At 42.8% G+C, this 22,168-nt stretch overlaps 1 protein-coding gene across 5 annotated transcripts in view; it reads left to right on the forward strand.

Moving 5' to 3' along the window:
- LOC141098591 (cytochrome P450 2K4-like) overlaps positions 1 to 6,540 on the forward strand; it is an 86,753-nt gene extending 80,213 nt beyond the window's left edge. For all 5 annotated transcript variants that reach the window (XM_073586504.1, XM_073586507.1, XM_073586505.1 and 2 more), the window contains exons 9-10: positions 2,049 to 2,190; positions 5,627 to 6,540. In XM_073586504.1, the coding sequence (XP_073442605.1) occupies positions 2,049 to 2,190; positions 5,627 to 5,805 (321 nt within the window). In that variant the 3' untranslated portion in view covers positions 5,806 to 6,540. The remainder of the gene's footprint in view (positions 1 to 2,048; positions 2,191 to 5,626) is intronic.
- Positions 6,541 to 22,168: the final 15,628 nt, after the last annotated feature.

A 22,168-nucleotide genomic window follows, 5' to 3' on the forward strand; every position in this document is an offset into this window, starting at 1 on the left:
AGCAGTTTCTGTAATACTCAGACCAGCCCTTCTGGCACCAACAATCATGCCACGTTCAAAGGCACTCAAATCACCTTTCTTCCCCATACTGATGCTCGGTTTGAACTGCAGGAGATTGTCTTGACCATGTCTACATGCCTAAATGCACTGAGTTGCCGCCATGTGATTGGCTGATTAGAAATTAAGTCTTAACACACAGTTGGACAGGTGTACCTAATAAAGTGGCCAGTGAGTGTATATTTATAATACACCCCCACATTTATTAAGGGGTGTCACTACTATTGTTTCATATAGACGTATATCAAAATTCTTTGGCATTAATTTTGCTTTTTTTAGAGAGAGTAGTTCCATGTGGGTATTACTAGCGCAAATTCCTGCTTTATTTTTAATTGTTTTAACATTCAGACAAATAGGTGGCATAGTCTGCTAATTTGCAGCTGTTATACCCCCACACAGCGCCGTTGGTTGTTAAAAATTAAATTTTCATAAACCTGCAGTAAACAACAATGACCTGCAGGTGGCACCACAGTGCCCCCAAAGCACACTACCAACACATTTGTAAACATGCACTGCTTTTTCATTGATTACTTTGCCCCACGCACACATGATACAAAATTTGAAATGTAAACTTGCTGCCTTCAGCAAGAAAACAGCCAAACAAACCACACATCCACGATTTTAACACTAAATACAGTTTAAACTTTCATTTCCATAAACCTGCAGAAAGACACAATGACCTGCAGGTGGCACCTCAACCGGAAAACATTTTTTTGCCCTTACTTATCAAAACAATTTATTGTATTACCAATCTACATATATAAATACCTGTCTGTGTTCATCAGCTCATGAAATACATTTACATTTGACCAGCTTGCTTTTTCTGAAATTGCCTGCGCCCCTGACGACCATTGTGTGAAAGTTTTGCACAGGCCAACCTAGTAATTTATTAAAAGCATTTACATCAAGTTCCCAATTGTATTTGGACTTCCTTTGTTCGCTGCACAATATACAAATTTTTTTGTGCAATATTGACATTATGGTAATATCGCCATGTGGCTAAAGATGATTCAATTGTTTTGAAATTTCGCCAAGAAAGTTTGGATTCATCAAAACCCGAATAATTTGTCATTTAGTTTTCTAAAATCAAACTGCAAGCAGTTACAGAATAAAAAATATTCTACTCAGTTCACCACTTATCTGTCATGGGAGTATTCCTCCCTCCAGCTCCAATGTTCCTTTTCATCTTCACCCTTTTGACACCTCCAACATTGAGTATGCCTCAAATGACATCATGGTGTTGCCTGGTAACTCCTGTGCACCAGGCAGACGTTCTTCCGTTAGAACTATTCAGCTCTATGTACAGCTCCCTGCTAGTTCAGATGCCAGTACATGTTGTTTCTGATTGGCTCTACCCTTTGTTTTCCTGATTGGCTCGTCCAGTGATTCCTTGATTGGACACCTTACTTAAACCTGGCCTTGTACTTCCCTCCTTACGAGATTATTGAGCTCTCAGCTCCCTTTAGTTAGATTTAGCTCTACCTGCTTATCCTCCAATACATTCATGCTGCTTTTGTGTACCCACCTCTACCTATCCACTGACTACACTACCTGCTTATCCTCCATTACAATCCTGCTGCTCTTGGGTATTGACCTCTGGCTATCCACTGACTACACAACCTGCTTATCCTCCATTACAATCCTGCTGCTCTTGGGTACCCACCTCTGGCTATCCACTGACTACACTCCCTGCTTATCCTCCATTACAATCCTGCTGCTCCTGTGTTCTGACCATTGGCTATCCACTGACTACGCTACATGTTTATTTTTCATTATAATCCTGCTGCCCCTGTTTACTGACCTCTGTCTAACTACTAACTACACTATCTGTTTATCCTCCACTACAATTCTGCTGCTCCTGTTTGCCGACCTCTGTCTAACTACTGACTACACTTCCTGCTATCCTCCATTACAATTCTGCTGCTCCTGTGTACCAACCTCAGTGATAAATCTAAGTTATTAAGTTCCATTGTAAATATCAATTCTTTCAGGGCACACATGTGATTCCACTGCTTACCTCCGTTCTTTATGACAAAGATCATTTTGTAAAAGCCGATGAGTTCTACCCAGGACACTTTCTGGATTCCAGTGGAAATTTTGTAAGGAAAGAAGCATTTATGCCTTTTTCAGCCGGTGAGTGATCCTTTCATTTGTCTTATATTAGGAGTAATAAGGAAAAAAGAATTTCAACACTGAAAAGCCCACCCAATTCAAAGCAATCTTTTAACCCCTTCACAACAGGGCCTATTTCCATTTTTTGAGTCATAACTTTTTTAATTTTCTGTAAACATACAGTTGTGTGAAAAAGTGTTTACCCCCTTCCTGATTGCCTATTTTCCATGTTTTTCATGGCTTATGAAAAACAAAATAAAGACTTTGGAGTAACCTAGTCAAAGTCCTCACTTTAATTCAATTGAAATGCCATGGCAGCTATTGGCTGGGAGACACCTAGGAGGAATAGCTTTAAATGCCTCACAGCTGTCAGCTGGGGGCATGTTACAATGTGCTTGTGCCATCACTTTAAAGCAGAGGAGTGCGTCCACCAAGCCACCAAGAACTGTGGTGCGCACACAGAACAGGAAGTATAAGCATGCCGGGGAGGTGAGTAAGCCAGCATAGCTGCATGGAGGCAGAAGGGGACACCATGCAGGGGCGCTAACAGTACAGCTACAGTACCCCCCTTATGCCCCCACTTCTTCAAGCCTGCGGGGACTTTCTGGAGAAAAGTTGGAGGCTGACATCTCTTCACGGACTCACACAACTTCTCTATGAAAGGACAGGTCCAGATATAACGGTTTCCTCACACACATCACCCATATGGTCTACTCCTTGAAGCAGGAAAAGGGATATTTTTTCAGGAGATTCTGAATTTGGCTCATTGAACACCTTTTGGAAGTCTACCAGGAAGACCTGCAGATCCTGGATGTTCAGGAGGTTGAGCTATGTCAGGCCATCTCCTGTTAAGTAGGACATCAGTAATCCTAACTTGGCCAGATCGGAGGAAAACTGCTAACTAAAAACTTTATTGTGCTGTATGCACTGCTCTAAGAACTCTCGGCACTGATTCGGATCACCATAGTACGGAAGGCGATCAGACAGGATAAGTTCCACTTCAGAGGCATAGGTTTTGGGTTGCATTAACAAAGCCATCGGTACTGCAACTTGGGCTGGTGCATCAATAGTCAAGGCTTCTAATAAGGTATACAGCCAGTAGATGGAAAAAAAATTCTTCCTGTTTCATACTGGCCAAACAATGATTTGAATATCGCCAAAAGCAGAGGACAATGGAACTCTGCGAGTCCCATGACCTGAGCAAACTGTTACACCCAAAAGTGGTGCACATGATTCATGGACTCAGTGTGCCAGTGACTGGACATAGCCTGAAGGGGAGTAACTAAACAGCTGCTTTTGTGTTCACTGATGACTCTAGTGGTGAGGTCAGGCTTATGCAGCAGGTAGTTGCCAGTTGCAGCTCCAATGTGGCGTCCGGCAGTAGAAGCTGACCTCAAGCATCTAAGCTGTTAATCCATATTCCTAAATGGGGCAGGACATCCACTGGGAAGTACAGACTGAGCAAGCAGGATGGCCACTAGAGATGGGTTCAGACTGTGCAGGTAGGAGGGCGCCTTGGGACAGGTACACATTGTGCAACTAGGACGGCCACTAGAGACAGGTATAGAACACACAGGACTTGGGTAGCAGTTCTGGTACTGCCGATGCGGTCAACGGGGTACAGATACTGCAGATTCAGTTTTGGGATTAGGATACCATCAAAGCGGTCACCAAAACATGTACAAATTATACTAGGCTAACAGCAACATATAGTTGTACACACAAAAACCACCTAACCGTAACTATAGGGGTTGCTCAGGCACCTCCCAATTGGGGAGTGTGCCTTTTATGCAAGATGCATCCCAGCTATTGGCTGGGAGACACCTTGCAGGAATCACTTTAATTAAATGCCTCCCAGCTCACAGTTGAAGAGAAGGGGAGTGCGCATTCTAGTTGTGCTGTCGAGAACAGTGGCTCGCACTCAGACAAGGAAGAAGGAGCACGCCGGGGCTAAGGATTTGAGTTAGCTGGCATCCCTGCATGGGGACACCATGCAGTGGTGCCAGCAGTAGCACATCACAAACATGTATGAGGACTTATTTTTTTCGGGATGAGTTGTACTATGAAATGACACCATTCATTTTGTCACACAGTGGACTAGAAAACGGGAAAAAATCCAAGTTAGGAGATTTTTTTTTACTTTTCACTGTGTTTGTTAGTATCAAGTGAGCTCCTTAATGACAACAGAACCCCTGATGTCATTGCAATCCATTGGTGACCTGCAATCATGTCACTGGCATGTTGATGGGCATGTGAAATTTTGTGCCCCCTTGCCGTCGCATGTTAAATATCGCTGTCAAAGTGTGACAGCAGCATATAACAGATTAACAATCACAGGCTGAGCTCTGCCCTGCCTGCTATTGTTTGATGAAGGTACTGGCTGTAACCCACAACCTACAATGTGATGGGGATAGGGTGAGCCCACTTTATAAACCGGCTCCCAACTTGTGTTGCACATGTGGGGCTCATCTCATGAAGGGGTTAATATATGAACTCTTATTAATATATGAAAATGATCTATATTCATCTTCAGCAAATATTACAACTCTCAAAAGTAAATCAAAGTATGTTGTAACTGTAATCAGGCATGTTTTGCTGCAGTTATTGTTTTTATACATTTGTAACATTTTATTTTTATATTTTATAAACATTTGTCTTTTGGTGGAAAGGCCATTTTAAGTATAAGGCCGGCGTCACACTAAATGTATGGCAAATCGGTCCGAGTCTCCCTGCCGAGAGTCACATAAGTGTTCTCCTTATGGTCATCCGTGTGTGATACGTTTACAATGCGATGATGCGATTTTCTCGCACCTATGTATCCGTATGGCATCCGTATAACATGCGTATGGCTTTACATTTCCCACTGATTTTATCCTTTGAATTTAATAGCTCAATGGGCTGAAATGAGGAAAATGTGTGCGAATTTGTCACAAGCTAAATGAATGGTCCGTGTGGTGTCCGAGTTTTTCTCGCACCCATAGGCTTGCATTGACGAATCTCGACTGAGTTTCGTTGACAATCGCAGCACGCTGCTAATTTACACGCACTTCGAATATGCCTGAGAAAAAATACGCTGATGTGAGCTGCCCCATAGAGTAACACTGGTCTGAGTGCTATGCGATGTTTTCTCACATAACACTCGTCCATATTCTACGGTAGTGTAACTCCGGCCTAATTATAAGGATGCATAAGATTTCTCGTCCAGCCCAAGAACATTGGGGACACGACAGCCTCCATAGGGGTATATCTGGGACACAGATTAAGGCTAGTGTGGAAAGCATGCCTAGGTTATCTGAAGCTCTAAATAGTGGCAGATTGTAATAGCCCGGCCATAACATAGTATCGCTACACCAATCAAAGTGTTCAAAAGCCCATTTTTTAGGAGTATACTTTACCTTGTGTTCTCCTGTTAAAGAATATACATTTTTAATCTTTTATTTCACATTTTTTGTTTTAGGTAAGAGAAGTTGCGCTGGAGAGACCTTGGCCAAAATGGAACTGTTCATGTTCTTCACAAAGCTACTGCAGAACTTCACATTCCAGGCTCCTCCTGGGGCTACACTAGACCTCAACCCTAGGGTGGGATTCACTGCCAGTCCAAAGACCCATAAGATATGTGCTATACCTCGTAAATAATTGCCTAGATAGATTTGTGGTACAACATAACTTACAATGGTGAAAGATTACTACCATAAACCACCAATTCCTTACATCTCACCGACTTCAATCATGAATGTACAGTGTATCCATAATTATAGGGAACCTGTTACCATAAAAAAGCTGATAACCTGCAGATATGGAGTTAATCTGCAGGTTAATAGCATTATCAACTAGTCCGGCACCCAAATATAGCCGAACACTGTGGGGAGAAAATGAACTTTATTCCCCCCGGCGACATTCCAGTTTCAGTCGTAGGGACAGCGCCAGTGCTGGTTCAGTCACCGCTTTGAGTATACAGAGTCCCCGGCACTGACTGAAAGCCGGCCCCAATGCCGAGACGGTGTCAGTCATTCCCAGGGCCAAGGATACAGCCTGCGAGTGGTGACTTAACCAGCGCCACCCACATGCCACTATTAACCTAAAAATTAACCCCATATCTTCTGGCTAATATTTTTTTTTCTGATGATAGGTTCCCTTTAAAGTGCAACCGTTATTTAAATTTTTATTTTATAAATCAATAACAGAAACGCCAAGAATTTTTTTTTAGAGGATTTTGGAGAGTTTTGCCTTAGATTCTGTTCCCAAAAGTTCAACAAAAAGACAAACTGTGAAGGGTTCCTAAGAGCGTCCCACTCTGTTGTTTCCAACATTTTTGATGATAAATGTCGCAAAAAATGTTCAAAAGAATAAACATTCATTTATATGTAAAAATGTCTTATTGTTCCTATTATGTTATGCAGTGCCTTAAGGCTATGTGCACACGCTGCGGATTCACCTGCGGGTTTTTCCGCGCGGAACCGCAGGTAAAACCGCAGGTAAAGTGACATGCGGTTTTCCTGCAGATTAGCCTGCGGTTTTGCCCTGCGGTTTCACACCTCTACTATGTTAAAGGTGTGAAACCGCTGCGGAATTCCTACAAACAATTGACATGCTGCGGTTTGTAAACCGCAGCAAAACCGCACGGAAAAAAACCGCAGCGTGAGCACAGCGGATTTGAAATGCCACAGGCTAACATGGTACTGTACCATGTCTGCGGAACTGCTGCATTTCCGCAGGGCCAAAAACGCTGCGGAAATGCAGCAGAGTCCGCAACGTGTGCACATAGCCTAAAAAAGTATTCATACCCTGTGAACCTTTCCATATTTTTTCACATTATACTTGCAAACTTAAATGTATTTTACTGGGATTTCATGTGATATACCAACACTAACTAGCAAATATTTGTGAAGAGTAAAGGAAGTGATCCATGGTTTTCTATTGATTTGAAAAATATAAATCTGAAAATAGTGAGATGCATTCGTTTTCAGCTCCCCTGAGTTAATACTTTGTAGGACCATCTTTTGCTGCAATTACTAATACAAGTCTTTTGGGATCTTTATCTACCAGCTTAGCTCATCTAGAAGTGACATTTTTGCCCCTTCGTCTTTGCACACTCCCTCAGTGAGATTGGATGGAGACATCTGTGAACAGTAATTTTCACGTCTTGCCAGAGATTCTCAATGGGATTTAGGTCTGAACTGTGACTGGGACTTTCACACACATGAATATACTGTGATGTAAACCATTTGTTGTAGCTCTGGCAGGATGTTTAGGGTCATTGTCCTGCTGGAAGGTGAACCTACCCCCCAGTCTCAAGTCTTTTGCACACTCTAACAGGTTTTACTCCAGGATTGCCCAGTATTTAGCTCCATCCATCTTCCCATTAAAGGGAATCTGTCACCCTTTTTTCGAATATGAGCTGCTGTCACCGACATCAGGGGCTTATCTACAGCATTCTGTAATGCTGTAGATAAGCCCCCGATGTAACCTGAAAGAGAAGAAAAACGAGTTAGATTATACTCACCCAGGGGCGGTCCAGGTCCGATGGGTGTCGCGGTCCTGTCCGGCGTCTCCCATCTTCATACGATGCCGTCCTCTGCTTCCCTTCCTGTAGTGGCTTCGGTGCAGGTGCATTGCTCTGCCCTGTTGAGGGTAGAGCAGAATACTGCAGTGCGCAGACGCCGGACCTCTCCCTGAACCTGCACAGTGCAGGACTCTGCTCTGCCCTCAACAGGGCAAAGCAGTGCCCCTGCACAGGAGCCACGACAGGAAGGAAAGAAGAGGACATCACCGTTAGAAGATAGGAGGCGCCAGACCGGACCGTGACACCCATCGGACCGGACCGCCCCCCCCAGTGAGTATAATCTAACTCTTTTTTCTTATCTTTCAGGTTACATCGAGGGGCTTATATACAGCATTACAGAATGCTGTAGATAAGCCCCTGATGTCGGTGACAGCAGCTCATATTGGAAAAAAGGGGTGACAGATTCCCTTTAACTCTGACCAGCTTCCCTGCCGCGGCTGAAGAAAAGCCACCCCACAGCATGATGTTGGAGTATACGGCTAAGGCCATGTTTACTTGTTTAGTATTTGGTCAGTATTTTACATCAGTATTAGTCTTTTACTGTCTGTACGAGTCCCCTCTAAAATGTAAAGTGCTGCGGAATATGTTGGCACTATAGAAATAAAATTATTATTATTATTACGTAAAAAAACAAGATTGGGAGAAAAATACAGAAATGGTGACGTGTTTCTATTGTACTTTTCCTCTGATTGTTCCACTCCTGATTTTGGCTTACAAATACTGATGTAAAATGCTAATCAAATACTGAACATGTGAATATGGCCTAGCATTTGTCCTGTGGACAGATTCTCTCACCTGAGCTGTGGTTTCCTGCAGCTCCTCCAGAGTGTTCTCCTTGCTTGGGATGTCAGTTTGGGTGGATGGCCATAACTCGGTAAGTTTGCAGCTGTGTCGTCCATTTGTGGATAATGGATTGAAAATGCTCTGTGAGATGTTCAGAGCTTGAGCTATTTTTTTATATAACTTAACCCAGCCTTACACTTCTCCACAAATTTATCCCTGAGCTGTCTGGTATGTTCCTTGGTTTTCATGAAGCCGTTTGATCCCTGATGTTACCAAACAAACCTCTCAGGCCTTCACTGAGCAGCTGTAGTTATAATGAAAATAAATTACACACAAGTGGAAAATTTACTAATTATGTGACTTCTGGAAGCAATTGGTCAAACGTGTATCAGACAACAGTGGGCTAAATTTGCAAAAATTTCTATGTTTCTGATATTTTTTCAGTCAAGATGGGGTGCAGAGTGTACATTAATGAGAAAAAAATGAACTTTTTTGAATTCACCAAATGGCTGCAATGAAACAAAGTGAAATATTTGAACGGGTCTGAATGCTTTTCGTACCCACTGTATGTAGCATTTCTGCCTCTATTATGTAGATTAGGATATTTGCACTTTTTTATTTAGTTTAAAACCATCCCTTGCCCTGAGCGCTATGTCCAGCTATCGCCCCACATCTTTGTTCACATTTGCTTCCAAACTCCTGAAGCAGCACGTCCACGCTGAGCTTTCCTCTCACTTTGCATCTAACTCGCTCTCTGACAACCTACAATCTGGTTTCTGTCCCCACCATTCCACTGAGACTGCCCTGACCAAACTTACTAATGACTTACTTACAGCCAAAGCTAACAGACAATCCTCTATACTCCTCCTTCTAGACCTGTCCTCTGCCTTCGACACAGTTTACCACTGCCTCCTACTACAGATTCTCTCTTCCTTTGGTGTCGAAGACCTTGCCCTATCCTTGATCTCCTCATACCTTACCAACTACACACTTAGTGTTTCCTACACCCACACTACCTCCTCCTCTCACCCTCTCTCTGTTGGTGTCCCTCAAGGCTCTGTCCTAGGACCCCTTTTCTTCTCAATCTCAACTCATAAAGTCCTATTGATTCCAGTACTATCTATATGCTGATGATACTCAGATCTACCTCTCTGGCCCAGATGTCACCTTTCTGCTGTCCAGAATCCTAGAGTGTCTATCAGTCATATCCCCCTTCTTCTCCTCTCGCTTCCTCAATCTCAATGTACACAAATCGGAGCTAATTATCTTTCCTCCATATCGCATACCTTCCCTACCTGATCTATCTATCACAATAAATGAAATCACACTTTCCCCTGTCCCGGAAATACACTGCCTCGGAGTAACCCTTGACTCTGCCCTATCCTTCAAACCTCACATCCAAGCGCTCGCCACCTCCAGCTCAAAAATATTTCCAGAATCTGTCCTTTCCTCACCCCTCACTCTACCAAAATGCTTGTGCATGCCCTAATCATCTCCTGCCTCGACTACTGCAATATCCTCCTCTGTGGCCTACCTTCTAACACTCTCGCTGTTAGGAACGGCAAAACGCACTAAATAAATATAATAATAAAGTGCGTTTGGGTCGCCCTCCCCATGGCCGTGGGGTACTCAGCACCGGGCTCGATGAGCTTCAATTGGAGATGTCACAGCAGCTGGGACCCGGCCCGTGGCCCTGGGCACCCATTGTAAAAGGGGGGAAATGTTCAGTGTGCTTATGATGATTAGAGTTTATGAATGAATGAGTCATGACGCCACCTGTGGTGTTTGGCAATGAAGATGTTGAGCCGACGCTGCAGACAGTTCCTCTGGGACAGATGGTGTGGTGCAGCAATGATGTTATAGCCCTCCACAGGCAGGGCTGTAGTCCCAGGGCAGAGTAGGTAACATAGTAACATAGTTATTAAGGTTGAAGGGAGACTTTAAGTCCATCTAGTTCAACCCATATCCTATCCTAACTTGCCCTAACATGTTGATCCAGAGGAAGGCAAAAAAAACCCATGTGGCAACAAGTAAGCTTCACATTGGGGAAAAAAATTCCTTCCTGACTCCACATATGGCAATCAGACTTGCTCCCTGGATCAACGCAATATTAAGGAAACTAGTGTATATACCCTGTAATATTATACTTTTCAAGAAAGGCATCCAGTCCCTTCTTAAATTTTAGTAGGGAATCACTCATTACAACATCATATGGCAGAGAGTTCCATAGTCTCACTGCTCTTACAGTAAAGAATCCGCGTCTGTGAGTATGCTTAAACCTTCTTTCCTCCAGACGTAGATGATGCCCCCTTGTCCCCGTCACAGGTCTAAGAGTAAAAAGATCATTAGAAAGCTCTTGGTATTGTCCCCGCATATATTTATACATTGTAATAAGATCACCCCTAAGCCTTCGATTCTCCAAACTAAATAACCCCAAATGTAATAACCTGTCTTGGTATTGCAGACCCCCTAGTTCCCTAATAACCTTGGTCGCTCTTCTCTGCACCCGCTCCAGTTCAGCTATGTCTTTCTTATACACCGGAGACCAGAACTGTACACAGTATTCTAAGTGTGGTCGCACTAGTGACTTATATAGAGGTAAAATTATGTTCTCCTCCTGAGCATCTATGCCTCTTTTAATGCATCCCATTATTTTATTTGCCTTTGCAGCAGCAGCCTGACACTGGCCGCTAAATGTGAGTTTGTCGTCCACCCATACACCCAGGTCTTTTTCAGTGACTGTTTTGCCCAGTGTTTTACAATTAAGCACATAATTATACATCTTGTTCGTTCTACCCAAGTGCATGACCTTACATTTATCCCCATTAAAGATCATTTGCCATTTATCAGCCCAAGCTTCTAGTTTACATAAATCCTCCTGTAATATAAAATTGTCCTCCTCTGTATTGATTACCCTGCAGAGTTTAGTGTCATCTGCAAATATTGAAATTCTACTCTCCATGCCCCCTACAAGGTCATTAATAAATATGTTAAAAAGAAGCGGGCCCAAAACTGACCCCTGTGGTACCCCACTGCTAACCGTGACCCAGTCTGAGTGTGCTCCATTAATAACCACCCTTTGTTTCCTATCCCTGAGCCAGCTCTTAACCCACCTACACATATTTTCCCCTATCCCCATTGTTCTCATTTTATGTATCAACATTTTGTGTGGCACCGTATCAAAAGCTTTTGAAAAGTCCATGTACACCACATCCACTGCATTCCCTTGGTCCAGTCCGGAACTTACCTCTTCATAAAAGCTTATCAGATTAGTCTGACAGGAACGGTCCCTTGTAAACCCATGTTGATATTGGGTCATGAGGTTATTCTTCTCCAGATACTCCAGTATAGTATCTCTTAGAAAACCCTCCAGGATTTTACCCACAGTTGAGGTTAAACTTACTGGCCTATAATTTCCAAGTTCAGTTTTTGTCCCCTTTTTGAATATTGGCACCACATTTGCTATACGCCAGTCCTGTGGTACAGACCCTGTTATTATGGAATCTTTAAAGATTAAAAATAATGGTCTATCTATGACTGTGCTTAATTCCTGCAGTACTCGGGGGTGTATCCCATCCGGGCCCAGGGATTTGTCAATTTTAGTGATTTTTAGACGCCGCTGTACTTCCTGCTGGGTTAAGCAGGTGACATTTAACAGAGAATTTTTATCCCTGATCATGTTATCCGTCATGGGATTCTCTTGTGTAAACACTGTTGAAAAAAAGTCATTTAGCATATTGGCTTTTTCCTCATCCTCATCCACCATTTCACCCAGACTATTTTTAAGGGGGCCAACACTATCATTTTTTAGTTTCTTACTATTTATGTAGTTAAAGAATATTTTGGGATTATTTTTACTTTCTCTGGCAATGAGTCTCTCTGTCTCAATCTTTGCTGTCTTGATTTGCTTTTTACAGAATTTATTTAATCTTCTGTATTTAGTTAATGCCTCATCACTACCTATTTGCTTTAATTCGCTAAATGCTTTATTTTTGTCCCTTATTGCGCCCCTTACAGCTCTATTTAGCCATAGTGGTTTCTTCCTATTTCTCGCATGTTTATTCCCATACGGTATATATTGTGCACAGGTCCTATTCAGGATGCTAATAAACGTCTCCCATTTTCTTTGTGTATTTTTATGTCTCAGGATATCGTCCCAGTTAATTGCACCAAGATCATCTCTCATCCGTTGGAAATTTGCTTTCCTGAAGTTTAGTGTCCTTGTAACCCCTCTACTACACATCTTATTAAAGGATACATGAAAACTTATTAATTTTGTGATCACACCTAGATGATGTAGTGTCGGGCGCAGGGGATGTTGCAGTGCTGGGCAGGTTGAGGCAGGAATAAGTGGAGGACACCAGGGCATGTAGTTCCAAAGCTTTACTCACAGTCTGTTGTGGCACCAGAGCCCGCATCCGTGCCGTGTCCTCCGGGTCAGGAGCTCAGCCAACTTCCAGGCAAGATGAAGTGCTCCTTTCCAACACTCCGCCAACATATGTGCCTTTTCTGAACGTCTCCCTCTTAGCACCTTTGGTGAAGTACTCACAGTACTGAGTTACACTGGAGTTTCTCCTGTCAGATGTTCCTATGAACTCTACTTGTACGGCAGACAGCTGTAGCCTGCTTCGGGGACTCCTTACTACCTAGTTCCGGCTCTCTTATGTTGCTGTTGTGCCCCCAAGTCTGGTGTGGGAATAAAGTGGTGACAACTTCTATTCCTCCGGTGTCTGCTGCAGGACCATTAGTATCCATACAACCTCGGGGACCGGACCCTGGCCTTGCGCTTAGAACTTGGGAAGGGTTCTCCTCTAACCCTGATCCTTGGTTCTCTTCTTTTCTTCACATTCCGTACTAATTCTTTCCTTCTTATGGAGAGTCAGGCTTCCTATTAATGTTCCTTTCCTGTGCCAGCAGACCCAGATCACTGAGGTCGGCTGCAGCACTTCCTTCATCCATTCCACTCAGGGGATCTCCTTTCACAGACTGACCTCGTCAGACTCCTGTGACTAACTGACCAAATCCTATCCTCTTCCCACTCTTTTAGTGCAAACTAAACTCCACCCGCCTCTCAGCACGTTTCGTGTTTCATGCAGGGAGCCACCAAAGGGTGCTTTGCTACACTACTATGTTGTGTGGGATGCAGGTGTTGGAATGTGGTCAGCTGTCTCAGGAGGAGGTGCAGTACCTCTGTGGTGACTGAACCCTCAGGGGCGCCACACATTCTTCGCTCGGGGTCCACCGTGCAGTAGGAGTTACAACCGCTGCTGAGTAATGGCAGACGAGAAATATGGCGATATAATGCGTATGGGTTCAACTTCACTTGAAGTGCGCAGAGCGGGCTCTGTTCACACACAGAGATGCCGCAACAAAAACATACAAAAGGCTGAGCCTGTTAGACTCACAGGCCTCAGGTAAATGCACACACGGTATAAGGTCACAGGAGCAGGGACTAAGACAGAGGGGCTGTGTCCGTCTAGACCTACCGTGTGTGCGGCGTCACTACTGTGAACGCCAAGAAGGGCTGCAACTGCAGCACGGCGCAGGACACTGCCGCTGGAGGACACAGCTGCAATGCAGGCTTTATGTCGGACGCTAGCGCAGAGGTGCGGTCTGCACAGTGGCCTAAGGCTTGCCACAGACTGGCGCAGACTACTGAACTAATTCCCTAACCACATGCGTAATATCAGAGGGAAGGGGTTTCATAATAAGTCAGTCATCAGAATCATACATCCGTTACGATTCACACATAGCAGTACAGTCTATACTAGCGCATGGCGGAACGGCCATGCGCGCTTTTTATAGCAGCCGGGACCTTCCGGAAGCTTCCAGATCTCCAAGATGGACCAATGAGATCTGTAGCAGCACCTGAGCACATGACTCCCGATCTCCAATGGGAAGCCATCTCATGAGCATGCTCAGTAGGAGGACAGAGGGACTTAGCCCCTGGAGAAATTTGCTGCAAGGCAATCTCCTCTGCGGTAGATAAAGAGCAAGAGACCGCAGAATGTAAGGGTATGGATTCCTGCAGAGCAGACGCAGGAACCTGACTCCTAACACTCGCACCCCTCCAGTTTTTCCTTAACTGCTGCTCGATTAATTAATCTCTCTCCTCGCTACACTACTGCTTCCCCTCTTTGCAAATCCCTTCACTTGCTCCCAATTTCCCAGCATATCCAGTTTAAACTACTAACAATGACCTACAAAGCCATCCATAAACTTTCTCCTCCGTATATTTCCGAACTATTCTCTCAATATCTTCCCTCACGTAATCTCCTTCTCAACTTCACGCTTATTCGCCCCTCACCCAATTGCCTCCAAGATTTCTCCCGAATATCCCCCAAACTCTGGAATTCTGTGCCCCAACACGTCCAGTTATCCACAACATTTGGATCCTTCATATTGAACCTGAAAACCCATCTCTTGAAAAAAACTTACAACCTGTAATGACCACGTTGCCACCTCAACACCATCGGAGCTACTGCAACAGAAATGATGATTAGTGCTCCAGCTCCTTTAAACTAATTCTTTATTGAAGACAAATTAAAACATGATTTTTGGCTCGATCCTCAGAATACTGGATGTGCAAAAAAGGTGCTGACAGTCCAGCGATGCGTTTTGATCTTAAACAGATCTTTGTCAAAGCTAAACTCCATTAACGGCATACAAATCTTATAGATTATATGGAGCAATCAAATAATTGCACTATGTCAGGTGATTCAACACATTAAGGTCCTGAAAGCGAGCACTTAATCCCCAACACAGTGTGCCAAAATGCTGTAGAAAACACCAAATACATTAAAAATATATACATAAAATATAAAAACCTGCAACGTGGTGTACATGATACAATCCACGAGAAGACCTGGAAGTAACTATATTGGGGAAACCATGCAAAAACTACAAACAAGGATGAATCTATACAGACACACAATCAGGAATGAAACGAACACGCCTGTGGGAAAGCATTTCTCTGGACCTTGACACTGTATGAGGGACTTAAAAGCCTTGTTGCTAAAAGGTCATTTAAAGGATGACAGAGAAAGAAAAATTTGGGAATTCAAACTGATAAAGATGTTCAATTGTTTGACACTAGGACTCAATTAAACACCTGGATTTATGACTCACTACATGGATACAATTCACACCTCCACCAGAAGGACTCTAGATAACTAAGAACATCATTCCCACTGCCTCTCCATTTGTAAGAAAATGCCTAATCAGATTTCTTTGGCTTATCTTTAGGAGGCATCACACCTCCCACATCATGATCAAATGTGCTGCTGTAGCATCCCTTAAATGTTGTGCTTTTTTAATTGTAACCAAGCCTGAAGAAGGAGCTCTGTGCTCTGAAAGCTTGCAAACATACTGTTTTCTGGTTAGCCAATAAAGGTAACACTCCTAGAAAACTTTTGTCATCATTGGGCAGAAAAGTATTTGCATCGATTTTTCTGGCTAACACGGTACCACAATATAATTTGTTATTGTACATCAATATCATAAAGAGCAAGCTATTATCACAATGGAGATGAATCAACTGCACTGCTGAACCACCCCACATGAAGAACACTAATAGAGCACTTGCATCAACACCTACCACCACAATAACTCAAACTAATCTACAGGGTGGGCCATTTATATGGATACAGCTAAATAAAAAGGGAATGGTTGGTGATATCGCCACAAAAAAGGAAAGAAGACCACATAAAAATGCACACCACCGATATATATAATAATAACAGGAAAAGCTTTATTGACAACAATATAAATTTAAAAACATATAAAAACAAAAAGGGAACACATGCAACACTTGCAGAACACCTAGGATGGAATTGTAAATCACATCCAGAAACGCCACACAAAGGGAATATGATGTGAACATGTAAAAAATTCATGCAAAACAAGCTGAAAAGCTAGTCAAAATCCATAGATACAATAAGGAAAACTTTAGCAATTATCAATACATTTTAAAAGTCCAATAAGAAGATATCGAGACTTTATCCATGTAGTCCATAGCGTGGCCAAATTGCATGTAGGTGGGGCAATTCATTGAGGGAAGAAGAAAGCAAAGAATCCATCAATGGAGATGTCCAAGGGGATATTGGAAGAAGACAAGGAGTCATCCAAGAAAGCCTGTAAAGAGAAGATCTTCATTAATACCCACAGGTGCCGTGGAATTTAACAGAAAGATCCATCGTGATTCAGCCTGTAATAATTTTCTTTCCACAGGTCCCCTCTGTCCGATGACCTTATATGTTCCAAACCTAGAACATACGTGTTACGATAACTCCCTGAATGTTTACTTAAAAAATGAGAAGCCACCGAGGTAAGAGTCTTACCTTTGCGGACATCCACTGAAGCAGTCTTAATGGAAGAGAAGTGTCTCTGAATTCTCAAGTATTGTGGATGTTATATATTCTATTAGACTATGTGGCACTTCAGCTGTGATTGACATGAGATCCATGGTATTTTTCCATGTGAAGGCTATTTTATTGTTTGAGTCTCCAGCATTAGGGCGATTTGATCAGGACTGTGCGCCATTAGGTGCTCTTTGGTGTAATTATATATTTACATCTATCATATGGATACACCTTATTATGGATGTTTTTCCTTTTTTTGTTCCTTTATTTATGCTGATGATATATGCATGAGACTCAATTCATTATTGTATTGATCAGGACTGACAGGGGGATTGTATTCCCTTTTTGTTTTTATATGTTTTTAAATTTATATTGTTATCAATAAAGCTTTTCCTGTTATTATTATATATATCGGTGGTGTGCATTTTTATGTGGTCTTCTTTCCTTTTTTGTTGCACTAACTCTTCATGTGACCATTTGCACCCCCAACATTAATTATTTCATTGAGTATTTGCAGTGCGCCCTTACATTCTTTTTCTGGTTGGTGACTTCAGCTTCCTGTTTGTGGCACATTAGTATATGGTAGGGGGAAAACTTTTCAAGATGGGTGGAGACCATGGTGGCCATTTTGAAGTTGGCCATTTTGGATCCAACTTTAATTATTTCAATGGGAAGAGGGTCATGTGACACATCAAACTTATTGAGAATTTCACAAGAAAAACAATGGTGTGCTTGGTTTTAAAGTAACTTTATTCTTTCATGAGTTACTTACAAGTTTATGACCACTTATAAAATGTGTTCAAAGTGCTGCCCATTGTGTTGGATTGTCAATGCAACTCTCTTCTCCCACTCTTGACACACTGATAGCAACACCTCAGAAGAAAATCTTTCATGGATTTTGGAAGTGATTACTCAGTTGTCCTATGGAGTGTACCTGCTATGAAGTTAGGTTTCCAGTTTCATTTAAGTGGGGGTCCAACATCCAGCCTTTAAACCACCCCTAATTAGTTAATCGAAGGAACCACGGAGCTCGAAAAGTGGCTAAGCTCTATTTAAAGGGAATTTGTACCCCTTTTTTGAGATATCATATAATGATATCATTAAATTGTGTGTCACATAAGGCTTCTCTTAGTACTTTTGCTTCCCCATGACCCCGCACCTTTCATGCATAAATACCTTTTTTATATCGGTTCAGATGTATGTAAACTGCCACGGTCCGGTCCGATGGGCGGGGCTTATTCAACTGCTCCCCCCTCCCTGTCTTTCTCTACACAAGAAGAAATGCGTAGAGCAAGACAGGGAGGGGGGAGCAGGTGAATAAGCCCCACCCAGCGGACCGGACACCGGCAGTTTACATACATCTGAACCGATATAAACAAGGTATTTATGCACGAAAGGTGTATTTTCAGGGGGAAGCAAAAGTACTAAGAGAATCCTTATGTGACACACAATTGAATGATATCATTATATGATATCTCAAAAAAGGGGTGACAGATTCCCTTTAATGTGTAATAACCTCTGCATCTAAATTGGAGAGAGCCTGCAGTACCCTCCATACCAGGGGCGGACACTGACAGCTAGGGGCCCCTGTGCAAGAAATGTGTCCGGGACCCCCTCCCTGCCAGGTACACTGCTTATGATGAGGGCATTATGGCAATGGGATCCCTGGAGCCTTGGGCTCTGAGAAACAAGCCAGATTGCCCTCATTATTACTGCCCTCTAATCACAGAGTCCCATAGCAAAAGTTCTATTTGGGCCCTCCCTACCCCTAAAAAACATATATTTTTATTTTTTCGCTGAGATGGAGATATACTGTATATACCATATGTGTGTGTAATACATATAATTACTATATACTGTATATATATATATATATATATATATATATATATATATATATACTGTATATATAGAATGATAGAGTTGGGAGGGACCTCCTGGGTCATCTGTTCCAAGCCCCTGCTTAAAGCAGGATTCACTAAATCATCCCAGACAGATGTCTGCCCAGCCTCTGTTTGTTAGACTGTATGCTTCTGTTAATACATCCCAGAATTGTATTTGTCTTTTTTGCTGCTGCATCACACTGTTGACTCATATTCAGTCTGTGATCTATTAGTATACCCAAGTCTTTTTCACATGTGCTGTTGCTTAGCCCTATTTCTCCCATTTTGTATATGCTTTTTTCATTTTTATTGCCCAAATGTAGTACTTTGCATTTTTCCCTGTTAAACCATTCTGTTAGTTGCTGCCACTACTCCAGTTATTTATATCTTTTTGAATCTTCTCTTTCTCTTCTCTAGTATTAGCTATCCCTCCTAGCTTTGTGTCATCAGTAAATTTAATAAGTTTACCCTCAATTCCTTCATCTAAATCCCTGATAAAGATGTTGAACAATACAGAGTCCAGGACAGAACCCTATGGTACCCCACGTGAGACATTCTTCCAACTAGATGTGCAGCCATTTACGACAACTCTTTGGGTCCGATCACTAAGCCCGTTATGAATCCACCTAACAGTTGCCTTGTCCATTCCATACTTAGTCATTTTTTCAATAAGGATGGTGTGAGATACTTTTTCAAATGTTTGCTGAAGTGAAGATATATTATATCTACAGTATTTCCCTGATCCACCAAGTCAGTGATTCTGTCATAGAAGGAAATTAAGTTAGTCTGACATGACTTGTTAGTTACAAACCCATGCTAACTCTGGTTAATCATGTTATTCTTATCCAGGTACTTACATACATGTTGTTTAATAATTTGTTCAAAGATCTTTCCTGGTATAGAAGTCAGACTCACCGGCCTACAGTTCCCTGGATCCACCTTCTTCCCCTTTTTGAAGATAGGAACAACATTTGCTCTTCTCCAGTCTTCTGAGATTTCTCCTGTTCTCCATGAATTTTCAAAGATCATGGAGAGTGATTCAAAAATTTCTTCTGCTATCTCCTTCAGTACTCTGGGGTGTAATTCATCTGGACCTGGAGACTTGAATTTATTTATGTTAGCTAAATGTTTCCTCACAATCTTTCTGTTTATAGCTACCCTAGATTCTTCTATTCCTTTAATAGGACAGTGAAGATCAGTTGATGTTACATTTCCTTTCTGTGAGGAAACAGATGCAAAATAGGAATTTAAAGGTTCGGACTTCTCAACATCTTTTCTTAGGCCTCTTTCACACTTCAGTTATTTGCATCAGTTAAAATCCGCCAAAAAGGCAGACAAGCGGATCCGTTCTCAACTGATGTGAACGGATGGCACAGGATCCGTTTTTAGACGGATCCTGAAAATTAAAGGAATCGCTGGCCGGGAAGGAGAGAGAGAGAGAGAGAGAGAGAGAGAGAGAGAGGTTTTTTTTGTCCGGCACCCACACAGATTTTGGGGTTAATTCAGTGTCTGGAGGATCCGCCGGCCAAAAAAACGTTGCAAGCTCCGTTTGGAAATCTTTGAGGATGTTGACGGACACTAACATTGTGGCGGATCCTCAAAAAAAACGGATGCAACGGACGGCAATCAGTCAGGATCCGCCAATAATGAAAGTCAATGGGGAAAAAAACGGATCCGCAAAGAAAAATGGCGGATCCGATTTTTTTCAAAATTGGCGGATCTTGACGAATTGTCAAAAACGGAAGTGTGAAAGAGGCCTTACCATTTCATAATGTTCATCCTGTAAAAATCCTATAGCAGCTTTGAATTTTCTTTAACTTATGACATATCCCCAAAATCATTTTTATTGCTTCTGATGTTACTTGAAAGCCTTAATTCATTGTTAGCTTTATTAATCTGATTTGTGCCCTGCAGGTTCTGCAGAAAGCATTATATTCTTCTTTAGATATGCCTCCCTCTTTCCATTTGATAAACATTTCTTTCTTCCTTATTAGCATGTGTTTAAGTTCTGTGTTCATCCATCCTGGTTTCCTTAAATGCTTCATATTCTTCCCTCTTTTTTGGAATTGTTAACAACTGTGCTTTGAGAATATCATTTTTCAAGATTTCCCATCCTTCCTGGACATTTTTGTCCTTAAGGATATCCAGCCATTGGATCCCTCCAATTCTCTTTCTGAGTCCCTTAAAATCTGCCTTTCTGAAATCTAACCTTGAAGTTTGAGTCTTCGCTGGTCTTCCTCCTCTAGATATTCAAAATTCTAAAATAGCATGGTCGCTACCTCCTAGGGTCTCAGCCACTCTTACCTCCTCAACCATTTCCTCCCTCTTTATAAGGATTAGATCCAAGGTAGCAGATCCCCTTGTGTTCTCCCCTACCTTTTGGAAGATAAAGTTGTCAGTAAAAGAACATAAGAGTTTGCTTGACTTGATAGTTTTGCCTGAGAGAGATTCCCAACAAAGGTCTGGATAGTTGAAATTTCCCATCACAACTATGTCATATTTTTGGAGAACTTGGGCCATTTGATGCATAGAGTTCATTCATATCTTCAGCTTGCACAGGTAGCCTGTAGTAAATGTCTACAATGGTGTCTTTTCCATTGTTCTGTCCTTGTATTCTTACCCAAACAGTTTCCACAGAACCCCCAGTCTCTGAAGCTTCAATCTCTGTGCAGATATACGCTTTTCTAACTTACACTGTGACTCCTCCTCCTCGTTTATCAAGCTTGTTTCTTGAAAATAAGTTGTATCCTTCTAGTCTTGTATTCCAATCATGTGTATCTTCCCGCCAAGTTTCAGTGATTCCAATGACATCATATTTCTTCTCCTGTGTTAGTAGTTCCAATTCTCCTTGTTTGTTGCCCATGCTTTGATATTTGTATCAACGGGAACCCAGCTCTCAAGAGATGAGATGAGAGCTCATCTCTCGAGAGCTGGGTCTCGAGATCCCATCTGCACAAGCACCGGTGGCCATTTTTTTACCGGAACCACCGCACACCCAGGGGAACCGTGGAAATGCCGGGGCTCTGGCCTGTCGCACATTGTCGGCAGAGCCCCGGGCAGCGCCGGACACACACGCAGCACCGATGGGCACTGGAGACACCCGCAGCACCGGCCAGCAACCGCCGGACACCCAGAGAAACCCGGCAGCAGCACAAGACCCTGCAGTAGCACAAGACCCCACAGCAGCGGCCAGCAACCGCCGGACACCCGGAGAAACTTGGCAGCATCACAAGACCCCCGCAGCAGCGGCCAGCAACCGCTGGACACCCAGAGAAACCCGGCAGCAGCACAAGACCCTGCAGCAGCACAAGACCCCTGCAGCAACGGCACACATCGGAGCCCCCCTCATCCCTGAATGAGGCCTGCAGCATCACTCCACTCCTGCCTCCTCCAGCAGCAAGCCTGGGACC

This window comes from Dendrobates tinctorius, unplaced genomic scaffold, assembly GCF_039654945.1.
Source record: "Dendrobates tinctorius isolate UK_male_01 unplaced genomic scaffold, ASM3965494v1 ptg000093l, whole genome shotgun sequence".
In the NCBI taxonomy this organism is placed as follows: domain Eukaryota; kingdom Metazoa; phylum Chordata; class Amphibia; order Anura; family Dendrobatidae; genus Dendrobates; species Dendrobates tinctorius.